Genomic DNA, 15421 nt, shown 5'->3' with positions numbered 1-15421 from the left:
TAAAAAATAATTTTTTTAATGTATTTACTTAAGGAACTTTAAAAGTTCCAAGAATGAACCTGTAGCTCTAACAGACGATATAAGGCAGTGGTGGGGAACTTCCAGCCGGAGGGCCATAGAAGGCTGGCAAAATATTTGGTCTGGCCCTGCCAAGGCAACTGCAGGCAGGACTCGAAATTCATTAAATCTAGGAGCTTTTTTTTTTTTATAGCAACATAAATGAAATATTAAGTGAATTACATTAAGGGAATAGTATTATAAATATCTAAATGGTCCTTGGCAGTATAAAGGTGCCCCAAAAGTCTTCACCAATCTTGAAGGCAGTCAAGATAATAGCAACTATTTCTCAACAAGGGAGATGCCAATATTCCAGCACACCACACGGCAGTATTATCATTTGGAGTGTTAGGATAAAAAAATAGACATGCGTAACTGAAGAAAAAAATTAAGATCTTCTTTACCCTCTTTACATTTCACTTTGCTTAGTGGTATCTGATGTTCTTTATGATCACAGGTTTCTCATGACCACTTATTTTAAATAAGAAAATACCAACAAAAAATATTCCATGCAGTTCAAGGAATTGGTTCTTTCAAACAGAAGTGTCTATTTTGTTGCCGCGCGATTATTTGGCCTACCCAGATGAAACACCAGGCATATACACAATGTACGTTCCCTTTATTAATGTCTGAAGAGGTACTTTAAGTTCAACTCATTTATAAAGTACTTATAAGCTGACAACTGAATTCATATTATAAAACAAATTATAGAGGATTCTGGGTTAATCTAAACTTCATAAACAGGTTTCAGAAACTAATATCTTTTATTCTGATTATTCACAAGTAATGTCATACGATTTAGTTCATCTAGGTGCACTAATCAGAGTCACTGAAGATTAAGAGTATGTGTTCCCCTCTCAAACATTCATGTGCTGAAACTCAATTCCTAATGTGATGGTATTTGAAGGTGGGGTCTTTGGAAGATGATTAGGTCATGAGGGTTCCTATAAAGGAGACCCCCTCATAGCCTTACAAAAGAGACCCAAAAAGCATTCTCTTGCCCTTTCCGCTATGTGAGGACATAGAGAGAAGATGGCCATTAATGTAGCAAGTAGCAGTCCCTCACCAGACACCAAAGCTTGACTGAATTTCCTAACCATCAGACTGTAAGAAATACATTTCTGTTGTTTATAAGACACCAGCTGATTGGTATTTTGTTATAGCAGCCATCCCCGGCAAAGAGAATATAAGTAACCTAATAACTGAGGCAGCCGGGATAAATATCCAGCGTGGTAGCCAACTTCCAGTGAGATTCTTGCTTCCTGGAGTTCACACCCCTATGCATTCTCCCCTACAATGAGTAGAGCTAGCTGACCCAACTCTTGGAATGCTGTGGAAATGAAGGAGTGTGGCCTCTGAGGCTAGGTCACAGATGACATTATGCTTTCTGTCTTGCTTTCTTGGCTTGCTCATTCTGGCAGAAGCCAGGCACCATGCCATGAAGCCACTCAAGCATGGAGAGGCCAAGATGGGTAAGAATGAAGGCCTCTTGCCAACAATTACTACCCGGTGAATGAAGCATCTTGGAAGCCACCCCAGGTTATGCCTTCAGATGACTGCAGTGCATCTAGCAACTGACCCACTCTTGTGAGAAGAGCATCCAGCTAGGCTGCTTCTAAAGCCTTAACCCACAGAAATTGGGTGAGATAGTATTCATTGTATTTCTAAGCCATTGCATTGTGAGTTAGTTTGCTGCACAGTGATGGGTAAGAATACCCAATATTTCCAACCCACAGTGTTTTGTATCTTGGACTTGTTAATATATTTGTTTTATAAGTAAGATATATGCTCTAGTGGTAGGCACTGATTACATATTTTCAAAGAAATTGGGTATTTCTCTCAAATGTCAAGGGTTTATTGGACAGTGAGTTACAAGTAGCACAGAAATATAGGTTCCACGAGGGCATGACTTTTGTTTTATTTTATACTGTATCCCCAGTAACTGGCACAGTGCCTGGATCATATCCATGCCTGGATTAACAAGTACTAGATGAATGAGTGCATACAGAGTTGGGAGGACACCTCTCATGTGACTCTCATAAATCACAAACACTCTTTGCTTTTGAATGATATTAGAGGAAGGAACACTAGATAGAAAGAGAATAGCTGCTTTGCCAGGTCTGCTTAGAAGATGCATCCTCCACTGCTCCAAATGTTCTATGTCTATTCCCTACTTCTCCCTGCAAATAATTCCCCCACTGAACTGAAGCTGCCTCTAGGCTGAGCTAAGATTGGGTCCAGTGGTTTATCATATTAAATAAAATATTTATTTAAATATTTTTTATTGATTTCAGAAAGGAAAGGAGAGGGAGAGGGGAGATAGAAACATCAATGAAGAGAGAGGATCATTGATCGGCTGCCTCCTGCATGCCCCAACCTGGGCATCAAGCCCACAACTTGGGCATGTGCCCTGACCAGAAATCGAAGAGTGACCTCCTGGCTCATAGGCTGACACTGAACCTTTGAACCATGCCAGCAGGACTCGGGTGTTTATCTTAATGCACTCAGGGTAGAGTTTGAGAACACTATGACTTTAATTACTGTACAGGAAGCAAAAGAGGGAAGAGAAGAAGTGTATTCAAGATAGACTTAGTTCAAGAATGTATTAATGATGCAAACTCCAGTCTTTTAAACCAATTAAAATCTTTAAGACTCCAAGTTAAAATAAGTTATCCTCTGCTCACTCCTATAACTAAACACAAGTGACAATAAAAGGGCATAAATACAGAAGTACAATAATAGAAAGACAATAGCAGAGAACAGAGGGGAGGAGAGAGATAGAGTGCAAATTATAAATACTACAATGCAAACTATGAGTGATAATTGACTTAAAACAGGGAAAGTTGAGAGTGTGATGCCAAAAACAAACAAAAAAAAGGTATAGAAAGAAGCAGTGGCCAAGAAACAAGAAAATCTACTTGATAGAAATCATAAAAATATAGAAATAGGGGGCATTTCTGAACATAGTGACAGCTCCCAGAATGGTTGATTGAACCTCAAAGAAGCAAATATACCCTTAGAGCCAATCCTCCACCCTGACAACTGGATGACAACACCTCCTTGACCCAGGAAAGGAAATGGCTGTTTGGTCTCCTAAAAAGATGTATTAATGTATAAAAGATCAAAGAGAATGACAAAAGCTAGGGTGGCATAAAGAAAACAAGGAATAAATAAGTGTCTAGTGAATGTTTATGTACTGAAAAGTAATCCTCCTCCCAACCACACATCCAATCACTCTGCTCTACTTAGTTCTAAGAATGCCAGCAGCCTCGTAGGAGGGATTGCAGAACACTATTCTCTGAGAATATTGAGAACTACAAAATTAAGTACAGTTACTGGTAGTTTGATGTACAAACTATAGATATAGAGATATATAATTTGGTATATGTACCAAATAAAATGATTAAAAGTGAATATATGATAATACAGTTAAGCTTACCAATCAACAAGTTTTACCCAGGCATAAAACAGGCTTTTAAATGCTCCATTTGCAAATACGAATGGACAATCAAGACAGAAATTTGCCTAATATTTATATTATAAAACATACAGAAATGAAAAAGCAGAAAATCAAGAGAATCATCAAAGAAAGCTATCAAAAAATACACTAGAACTGAAATATTTGAGTCACTAGATATAAAGGGTCTACTAAGTATGTCATGTAATAAATAAAAAAATAATGCAAACTAAGGCATATCAATGTAAAATTGCAGAACATTGAGGGGGAAAAAATTCTAAAACCTTTATTCAAAGAAAGCAATTTTAAAGAGTGGGCCAAAACCAAAATGTCAGGTAACAGAGTAGCATCATACTTCTCAACTACAACTGAGTGCTAAAAGAAAATGAAGAAATGCCTTCAAAGTTTGGGGGAATAAATATGTCTATCCTATATTTCTATACCCAGTCAAACTATAAATCAAATGTGAAGTTAGAATAAGGATATTTTCAGACCACATAATATCTCAAAAAATATACCTCCAATCACAGAATCTATCTCTGGAAATTCTAAGAGAATGTGTCTGCCTAAAATGACAGAGGAAACTAAGAAAGAGGAAGGAGTAAGATCAAAGGGGAGGAAGTTCAAGATAAGCAAATTGAATTTACAGGATGAGGTAAAGGGAAATTATGCAAGAAGATGTACAGAGGAATTACAGAACAACAAATCCTGATAGAAAACAAGAGAATAGACAGCGATAACACAGCTATTTGAGGAATGTCTCCAAAAAATAAAAATAAAAATATGAAAAATACCAGCTTTTCAAAGTTATTGAAAAATTGAATATTTGTGATATTTTAGAATGAATGGTCGGAAAATAACAGAAAGTGAATCAATTATTAACTAAAGGAAAAACAAAATACATTAAATAAAAGAAATGTAATCAACTATAAGTAACATTTTTTAGTCATAATTTTAGCAGTAGATATTGATTTAACTAAAAACTGATATAACCAACTGAAATGATGGAAGAAAAAAACATTTTAAATTCCCATATTCTGCAAGAAATCAGAAGACATTACACAAAACAGAACCCTGAAGAAATGAAGGTAGTTAGAAAAAGAGGCAAATCTAAAAAAGAGTACCTAGAAAATATTAAAAGTGGTTGCCTAAGGAATAAAAATAGGGCGTGAGAAGAAAAGGGATAGAGTACTATTACCTTTATTTTAAACCTTGTAAAGCTACTGAAATTCAAACCAGACAGAGATATTAATTTGATTTTTGAAATTTAGATTTAAAAGATCAAAGCTAATTGATTTCCCAAAAAGCACTAACCATTGTATGCTTAATAAAACATGAGAAAGATTCCTCCACATATGAATATAATGGAAGAAAAAAACAATTTTGCATCTCCTATAGGAAAAAACATTCACCTCTATGAAAGAATGAAAAATTTACTTACTTCATTGTTCCTTGAAAATAAAATCTTCACTAACTAATTATATTAATGCAGTTCAGATATACCGTATTTTTTGGACCATAAGACGCACTTTTTTCCCCCCAGAAGTGGGGGGAAAAAGTCCCTGCGTCTTATGGTCCAAAAATAGCCTACACATATACTTTTAAAAAAAAGTATTTTTTACTTGCCCGGCTCTGTGTGGTCTCTGTGTGCTTGCCCGACTCTAAAATGGTTCTAAATGCTGCTGTTTACTTTACAGGGTTGATTACATGTGTTTATGACTGTGATGTTGGGTTTTAATGCACATAAAATATTTTAGGACACTATTTGTTTCAGAATCTTTTTTTCTTCATTTCCCTTCTCTAAAAACGGGTGCGTCTTATGGTCCAGTGCGTCTTATGGTCCGAAAAATACGGTAATTTTAAATACTGAAGTATATAAAGGCTAAACAAATGAGACCTGTAGCAGGTCCATTAAAAAGAGTATCATTGCCCTAGCTGTTTGACTCAGTGGATAGAGCTTCGGCCTGTGGACCAAAGAGTCCTGAGTTCAATTCCAGTCAAGGGCACATACTTCGGTTGCAGGCTCCAGCCTTGCTATCACATAGGTTAGTTTCACCTACACTATACATTCATGAAAATAAAATGACATAATATGTTTATGTACTTTTCTTTTACTCAAAAAATTTCATGGAGACACCATGTTTTTGTGTGCATCAGTAGTACATTTTCTCCATCTTACTAAGTAGCACTTTATTGTATGACTACAACACAACTTAATTATCCATTCTTTTGCTGGTAAACATTCATTTTTTGTTTTTTCAATTTTTAGCTATTACTATTAAAATATGTAAACTATGAACATGTACAATTTTTGCAAACAAAGCCTTCCATTTGTTTTTAATAAATACTTCCAACTAGTCATAGTCTAGGCATCTGTTTGATGAAAACAAGTGAGAATGGATTCCCACAGGTTTAAATCCAATTTTTTAAGAGTGAGCATAAAATGAAATTATCAACTCTAAGGATTTACACATCAGTGCTTTGTGAACCCAAAACTGTTGAATCACCTTGAAGATGAAATCTAAACACTTATGTATAATATTGCGATTTAGGAGCCATGAAGAAAATTACTCCTTTGATGTCCCCAAAGGAGAAATATCTTAGTACAAGAAAAAATTAAAAACTAAATTGTATAATTATGTCAATAGCTCTTCAAAATCTAAAGAATCAGATTCATGTTGCATTTTAATTAAAAAAAAATTTTTTTAAAGAGCTTTTGAAGGTGTTGGGAAATGTACAATGAAGTTAACCTAAAAAGCAAGAAACAACCCACTTTGCTTCCTAAAAAATTTAAGCCCATTGGATAATCTCTTATTTTTCTCCTTAGGTACTTGAGTAGAACAGCAAAAAATCCTCTAGTTTTTGCTCTAAAATACACACTGAGGCTTTGAATTAAAAATAGAATGAAACCTTTCTATAGGTGGGAATAAAAAAAATAAGGAAAATCCAATTGACATAGTTATGCAAATGGTGATGGAGCAAAAATATAGAACAGAGAATGAATCTAAGACACAGACACTGCTAAGAATAGATACTGGACCTAGATAAGTCAAGGGTAACACTGGCAAATGGAAAACAACAACAATAATACAACAGCACCTGAATCCATAAAACTCCTAGAAGAAAACATGAGCAGTAAGCTCTTTGGCATTGGTCTTGGCAATATATTTTGGCTCTGTCTCCCAGGAAAGAGCCATACAAGCAAAGATAAATGAATGGGACTACATTAAACTAAAATGACATAAAATAAACAAGCCCTAGGGATGTAACGTACAGCACAGGGAATGCAGTCAATAATATCATAATTGCATCATGATAAAGTTATTAGACTTATTATGGGTGATTAAGGTTTATAAATGTTGAATCACTATCTTGTACATGTGAAACTAATATAATATTATATGTCAACTACACTTTACTTTACAAAAAAAGTTAAGGAGTAACAGCAATAACAGAAAATAATGGATGGGTGTTTTGGGAATGTTTGAAGGTAAAATTAGATTGGGGAAATTATCCACACAGCTGACCAAAAAATTAAATATTATTTTACTCTAATGTCTTAAGTTAATGTTAATAAATTAAAGTTGACCTATTATAAATAACTATTAGCAAAACTATGAAAAGATTTTTTAAATCTATTCTTAAGCTAATTTAAAGTTATTTAATTGGAGAGTTTTCCTTAACAAGAACTGTTAACACTTAGAAGTATATTTGCTAAACCTGACTCTCTGATGTAATATTCAAATGCGTGTACTCTCATACATGTTGAATCTTAAGTGGGAAATGTATATCAATTCTTTGGTTATCTTTTTTATAAAATATACTTTGGATATTAAGAAAAAAATTCAAGATCACAAATCTAGCACCAAAAAAGGAATAAAACATTGAAGAAAAAATGAGTAAAATGCAATTGATGGAATAAGTACATGGGGGGTACGGGGAGTACTATAACATTTTCAATTGCAAATAAATTTTTTTCTATATAATTGTTTTACCTAAGCCTACTTAGTAATTTCTCCTCATTGGAAGACAAAAGTATAAAACATGTAAACCTAGTTTTATTCTTTTCATGGATTGATTCTTATATGTGTCCTAACCCAGGATTGTACCTGCAACCTTGGTGTATCAGTTCTATGCTCCAAGTAACTGAGTTACCCAGCCTGGGCCATACTTGAGTTATCCAGCCAGGGCCATACCTGTTAAATTACTATTACAATTTTGGAAGGTGACACACATAATTAAGTGTATTCATCTGGCAGGTATTGGAAGGGAAGCCACACCAATTAAGAAATATTTAGTTACCCCTGGCCAGCTTGGCTCAGTGGATAGAGGGTCAGCCTGAGGACTGAAGGGACCTGAGTTTGAGTCTGGTCAAGGGCATATGCCTGGGTTGTGGGCTCAATCCCTAGTGGGAGGCATGCAGGAAGCAGCCGATCAATGATTCTCTCTCAACATTGATGTTTCTATTTTGCTCTCCTTCTTCTTTCCTCTGAGATCAATAAAAATATATTTTTTAGAAGATAAATATTTAGCCCTAACAGGTTTGGCTCAGTGGATAGAGCTTTGGCCTTCAAACTCAAGGGTCCCAGATTCAATTCCAGTCAAGGGCATGTACCTTGGTTGTGGGCACATTCCCAGTAGGGGGTGTGCAGGAGGCAGTTGATCAATGTTTCTCTCTCATCGATGTTTCTGACTCTCTATCCCTCTTCTTTCCTCTCTGTAAATAATCAATAAAATATATTTAAAAATAAATAAATAAACATTTAAAGTTTTAACTAAAACAATTTTATGTGCTATACATATCTCATACCAAAATATGTTAAACTAGAGGCCCAGTGCACGAATTCATGCATGGGTGGGGTTCCACTGTCCTGCCTTGATTGGGGGGCCCATTGGGTTGAACTGGTGGGGGCATGGAGGGAAGGGAGGGGCCACAGGTGCTTGGCCAGCTGGCCCAGTCCCCAATCCAGGTGTTGATCAGGGGTGGGGCCAGTTGGGGGGAGGGCATTCCCCACTGTAGTTGGTGTGATTCTCTTAATTTGGCCTCTACTCTCTGAGACTGAACCTGGATTTTCCCATCACTCCTTGACTTCATTCATGCATTTCTGATTTGGGCGTGGTAACCTCACTTGGACATTTAGGACTCCTGTCTTCAAGCTGCTTTGTTAGTTACCTCCTCCTCCTCCTGCCCCTCCTTTCTTCCTCCCTCCTTCCTCCTTCCCCCCCTTCCTCCAGCCAGGTTTACTGAGTCAGTAGATGACTCAACCTGAATTTTGACTCACTAATCAAATCAGTGGGCATTTATTAATTTGGCTCACAACAAAGTTGTTGGGGGTCAATCAAGGGACAGGCCAGCCAGTATGGAGGGAGGGGGGATGATCAGGGCCTGGATCAAGTCCATTGGCTGCTGCAGGGTGTGTCACAGCCATGGTCATTCTGCAATAATGGTTGCTTGGCTTTTATATATATCACTATTTCACTAAATAGATATGTTTTTGAGCATGTGAACCATAAGTGCTAAAAATGCCAACAGTGATTTTGAATCCTGGTTTTTAATATTTTCAGATTTATTTGAATAATTAAATGCAGAAATATATACAAATTTCCAAGTTCCTGGCAGAGTAAGCATCCATAAAATTTATTCCTTATCCTATAAGTAAGGAATAAATTAAAGACAATTTAAAAAATTTAACACAAATCCAGTCAAATCAACACAAAAAATTAAAATATTAGGCTAACCTATTCAGGCCTTTCCTTTTATTATCTGTATTTTAGAAAAGACATGTATGCTTTCCTATTTCTTTCCTTCCCTTAAAATATTCAATCAATAACTTTTTTCTTCCTCATTATACTCTATTGCCATATTTTGGTCATAGTTTCTAAATGAGTCTCCATGTTTTGTTAAGGCATAGGCTCACTCTTTACTATTAAAAGGCTCACTCTTTACTATTAAACTAAGCATTATGGAAAAACCAATTGCTGAATTCAAATAGAGTAGGAAGTTTTTCTGACCAAAGAATGATTCTAGACCTCAAGAAATAGAAGACTAGCAGTAAATTAGAGAAAAGTAACTGTATTTTGTAAGGTTATGATGCCAATACTCCATATCACTTCCATCTTGCCACAAGTAGTCCTTCTTTGATTACTTCTTTCTTATCCCTATTTTCAGTAATTTTACAGGAATTATCACTTATTTTTATTTACTCTGCTTTTAATTCTCTCATGTGATAGAAACCTTTGTTTTCTTCTAGAAGAAAAATATGGCCAAACTACATTTTTATTTTTGATTCTGAGGAGGAAGTATTTTTACTCAAAAAGTAAACAAGTTGTCTTTAATAACTGAGGCATTTAATGAATCCTTAAAATAAGGCTCAGCATTTTTACATGTTCTCTCATATAACTATTAGGATATAGCTGTAAATATTTAAAAATTTCTGAGTAAGGTATTATTATTTATTCTCACTTTAACAGGTAAGAAAATCAAAGTCCAGTTGAAACTGGTTTGGCTCAGTGGATAGAGCGTCAGCCTGCAGACTGAGGGGGTCCCAGGTTCGATTCTGGTCAAGGGCACCTACCTTGGTTGTGGGCACATCGCCAGTAGGGGGTGTGCAAGAGGCAGCTGATCGATGATTTTCTCTCATCGATGTTTCTAACTCTCTATCCCTCTCTCTTCCTCTCTGTAAAAATCAATAAAATATATTTTTTTAAAAGAAAACCAAAGTCCACAAAGATTATTATTAAACTTACTCAGCGTTATACAGATATTGTATTACTTAGACTCTAAGATGGTCTTGTGTTTTGTTTTGTTTTGTTTTTAAAGCATTCCTGAAATTGGATATCACTTACAATCAGTGGTGTCTTAATTTGATGGAGTTTAGAAATGAGCATTATGTAGAGGAGCAGAGGAGCCTCGCTTTCTCCTGTACATACTAATAATGGAATTATAGGGGTTAAACCTGGAATTCAGAACCTGTCTGGGCTCCCAGTTTCCCAATTTCAAAACCTGACTATATGTTTACTTTCCTATTAGCCGAGTACTGAAACCAATCTATCAAAATACACAAAATAAATTAACACAATACGTTTTTAAATAGCTTCAGTATTTCACATGTCTACAAGGGGACACTTCAACTCTCAAATTATATGATTTCATGAAATTGGGCAATACATAAGAATAGCTGAAATATACAGTGACTGAAAAATTTATAAACAACACCCCATCAGAAACAAACACTGATTCCTCAAATCATTTGGCTGCAGGTAACATTCATCACTCCTAATATGGGGTGATTATAGAGGTATGCCCCCTCCCCCAAACACACACACACACACACAAAAAAAAAAACAACAACAAACACACACACACGCTATACTGAAACAAGAACGCTGACTTCATATCCTAGCTTTCATATAATTTAGATATTTTACTTCATATGTTGGGACCTAAAATCGTCCCTTTTTACAATGTAAGGGGTTTGAGCCATTTTGAAATATTCCTGTTCTAATCCCAAACTATCCATTCTCTAAGCCAGACATAAAGAAAAGAAAAAAAGAAGAGTGAAGGGTAAGAATGAAATTATCCAACAGGGTTTCCGCAGAGATGCCCTCCCTGGAAGGCGTTTCTAGTGGAAGGCAAAGCATTGATGCTCAGTGTTCTCAAGCTCAGTTCCATTGAACCTCTTTAAAGAGGTAACACAAAAGCAGCTCTTTCTCAATGCCTGTACCATGGGCTTTTATGAAATAGTAACTGAGGTAATGACGGTTTCCTGGCAGGTTACATTTTGATCTGCCTCTGAAATGTCTGTACAGCAAGTCCTTATGCCAGAGATGAGTCACTGAATGCTTTGGGTCGAATATTTGTAGAACATCATAAAAAACAGTGATTCACGCTGCATTTCATGCTGCTAATGACTCATTACTTCATTTTCTAAACACATTAACTGAGGGGCTTATGGATATCAGAAAATTATATGTGTTGAACCGAAATATGGAAATCCATCTATAAAATTAATGTAGAAGAGAGAATTCTGTTAAGTTATTCACTGGAACTAGTCCACTCTATCAAAAAGGAATAAGCCTGAAAACAAAGAGGCTTAAATACAAATATTAGACATGATAAAGGTCATTGGCCCAAATTAATCAAAGGTAATAGATGCAAGGAAACCATAGGTCTTAGTTTGGATCATTGTTCAATTGAAAGGGTGAGGAAAACCTGGTCAACATGGTTCAGTGGTTGAGTATCAACCCATGAACTAGAAGGTCATGGTTCAATTCCTGATCAGGGCATATGTGCAGGTTGTGGGCTTGATCCCCTAATGTGGAATCTGCAGGAGGCAGCCAATCAATGAATCTCTCTCATCATTGATGTTTCTTTTTTTAAAAAAATATATATTTTATTGATTTTTTACAGAGAGGAAGGGAGAGAGAGAGAGAGCTAGAAACGTCGATGAGAGAGAAACATCGACCAGCTGCCTCTTGCACACCCCCTACTGGGGATGTGCCCACAACCAATGTACATGCCCTTGACCGGAATCGAACCTGGGACCCCTCAGTCCGCAGACCGATGCTCTACCGTTGAGCCAAACCGGTTTTGGCCCATCATCATTGATGTTTCTATCTCTCTCCACCTCCTCTTTTCTTCTCAGAAAAAAAAAAAAAAAGGTAAGGTATAAACAGCAAAGGTCAAGCTCTACTTTCAGGGGTCAGGGAGAATACTGAGATTCAGGAAGGCTGATCTCTGTAGATATTTGACGAATTCAATCAAATAACTAAAGTTTCTCTTAAATTATACATGCAATAATATCTCTAACTGTGCTTTCCCCAAATTCCATGCCCCAACTATAAAGAACGACTTACATTTTTCTAACATGTTTCACATTTTTTCCTGTCTGCTTTTCTTTATGCTAATCATTTTGCCTAGAAGGCTCTTCCTTGACTTTTAACAAAATCCTAGTCATCTTTCTTGGGATCTCATCTGTGGTGTCATATAACTATACTATTACCCAAAACCTACCTGGCTCTTCTCTGTGTTCCAAAGCACTTCGTAAACCCTCCTCCAACATTCCTGCCTCTTCCAAAAACTGTCATCTAGATCATTCATCCACTGTAGTACATACCCAATATAGATTTAATGAAATAAATTCTGCTTCCTCTAGACCTTAAATAACTAAGATCAGTTATGAGATTAAGGTATCAAAAGGACATGGCAGTGTGCCTGACACACAGTAGATTCTCAATAAATATTTTATTGAAAAATATTGGGGCTAAACTTTGTAATATGGGAATAGTAACCCAATGTCATCAAAGCAATGAATAAAAATTTAAAAATGGGGGAGGGGGATATGCGAATAAATGTGGTTAAAGTTACTATTTATCACTATTTCCTCAACCACTTGGAAAAAACATCTAGGAATAGATGGACCAGCTCCCATGGGTACAGATACATTCTGATAACCACAACCCATTCACTATATGCCATGACTTCCTAAACAAATATAGTATTAGTATTGCATATCACTATAATGGGCTATGATAAGGTAGTAGCTGGCTTTCTAGTTCAAAAATATTTCTGTAGGCAAATCATATGTACTCATTTCATGCTAACATCAGACTTGAGCTGAAACCGGTTTAGCTCAACGGACAGAGCGTCGGCTTGGGGACTGAAGGGACCCGGGTTCGATTCCGGTCAAGGGCATGTACCTTGGTTGCGGGCATATACCCAGTAGGGGGTGTGCAAGAGGCAACTGATCGATGACTCTCATCGATGTTTCTAACTCTCTATCTCTCTCTCTGTTCCTCTCTGTACAAAATCAATAAAATATATTAAAAAAAAAAAAAAAAAAAAAACATCAGACTTGAACATGACTTGCCATGTACCAGTGACTAGGGGAAGAATTAACATTGCATGCAGGCAGAAGCTCTTGGATCTACCATGAGGTCTGTGATGTTCTTTTTTTCTCCGTGTTATGAGGCAGGCAATATCCCAGAGTTGGGCTACGCTGTGAGACTGGGCCCAGAATAAAATGATGTCAAGTTCAGCTGCAGTGGCCTTGCAGTGTACATGGTGCATGAGTGAGAAAAAAACGTTTCTGGTCTAAACCAATAAGATATTGGGGTTGACTGTTATACACCATAGCCTAGCTCACCCTGACTCATTATATGTATGTATATATGTAGGATTATATAAGCAGGGTATGACATATGAGCACAAACATATATAAAACAAACATACATGTATAGATATGTCTTCCTCAAGTTTTCTCTTTCAGGGGATTAGGGGTAGGAAAGGTGTGCCAGTGTGGACAGATTAGCAAGGTTCATATTCTTCTGCCAATAAATAAAATCGGTTTGGCCCTAATTTTATTGCCCAGAAGGACTCCCTTTGAATAAAACAATAAGCATAAATATCATTTGATGTTCCATATCAATAAGCTATGTGCATATTTGTATAGTTCTGGTTCTGATTACTCACCTTTGTATCATTTTGTATTCCATTCCACTATGTTCTATTCAATTCTATTCCACTCATCTTTATAAAATACTGTGTAAAGCATAGGTATTGAGGCATAAACTGTACTCATCCTGACTGATGCCAATTATAAGGACTTAGTTCCCCCTACACCTTACTTGATACACATCAATGAGCAGCAGCAAAATCTGACAGAGAAGGAAGAGAGCAAATAAGAAAATATTTTTTTGACTGCAACATATTTTTTGCAATCTTTATTTGTAAGATTTATACTTGGTCCATTGCTGGATCATGGCCTACCAGTGATAAATTTGATGTATCTGCCAGGGCAATAGCTTGCCATCAAAAATCTGTTCTGCATGTTAAGCATCTGCTCTGTATTTGCTAAGTACCCTTACCAGTTCTTGTTTATTTCCTTCATCTTGTAGATTCTCCCTACCCCTTTCTCAAGGTGTTCTTAGGCAAAGATGTTCTTAGGCATCTGTGAGAAAACATTCTCCAGGAATATTTATACTGAATCATAAGATTGGCAACAACAAGAACCTATATGCAAACACTTAGCATAGCACCCAACAAACAGCAGATATTTAATAAATGGTAGGATTCTTCCGTTTAATAAAATTATCTAATCCAGGTAAAATAATATATATAATCCAAGACAAAATAAAATAAAACTTTAGAGTCCACTCATCTAATATATACTCCATCATGGGGCTCAGCTCACTTTATGTTGATAGTAAAGGAATAAGTAACGCAGTCATCTGTATTAATCACTGTATTAGTAATACAGTGGAACTAACTTTATAAGGTTTATATGATGATTAAATTAGAATTTGCACACACAGCAGGTGGCAGTTTCAGGTATAAATGCCTCTAAATCCATTAGTGGCTATTACAGTAAGTGGAGCCGTTGTCATGGCTTTAGGGTGTGCTTGGACACCCCTGATCAGTAAAGAATAAATTTCAAGTGAAAGCCAGGGGTAACATAGCCTGTATTACAAGTTCAGATCAAAATAAATAATGAAAAACATTGGCCAAAATTTGAGAAAACCTGTCCTGACATGGATCTAGATGTCAAGATCTTCGATTACTCTTGGTCCAGCGTTATCTTTCCCCTCTTGAACCTGCCTTGGCCTTTGACCCAATCTCAGGGTCCATAAAGACCAATGCTCACTGCTTGTCCAAGGACAGAATTACAGCCAGCAGTTCTTTTTAGTCTACAATATGGGCACTGGCCTTACCAGTGCTCATCAACACAGGCCAGGCCATTACTAGCCTTTATTTAGCCAATCACGGGAGGCTAATGGGAGAACCAGAGCTCTACATGGGGCTCATTGTATAACTGCCTCCTATTAGGTAATAGGAACTGAAGAGGGTGATTGTCGAGCTACTTAATTCCTCTTTGCTTTGGTTATTCATCTATAAAACGAACATAATAG

At 36.4% G+C, this 15421-nt stretch overlaps 1 protein-coding gene across 1 annotated transcript in view; it reads right to left on the bottom strand.

Moving 5' to 3' along the window:
* Window positions 1-14418, bottom strand: part of OXR1 (oxidation resistance 1) — a 244213-nt gene extending 229795 nt beyond the window's left edge. The window contains 1 exon segment of the mRNA XM_045581378.1: window positions 14381-14418. Coding sequence (XP_045437334.1) covers window positions 14381-14403 — 23 coding nt within the window. The 5' untranslated portion in view covers window positions 14404-14418.
* Between the last annotated feature and the right edge of the window lie 1003 nt (window positions 14419-15421).

This window comes from Pipistrellus kuhlii, unplaced genomic scaffold (assembly GCF_014108245.1).
Source record: "Pipistrellus kuhlii isolate mPipKuh1 unplaced genomic scaffold, mPipKuh1.p scaffold_m20_p_14, whole genome shotgun sequence".
In the NCBI taxonomy this organism is placed as follows: domain Eukaryota; kingdom Metazoa; phylum Chordata; class Mammalia; order Chiroptera; family Vespertilionidae; genus Pipistrellus; species Pipistrellus kuhlii.
The sequence above is the reverse complement of the archived record's forward strand: the minus strand, read 5'-3'. Positions and strand labels throughout refer to the sequence as shown.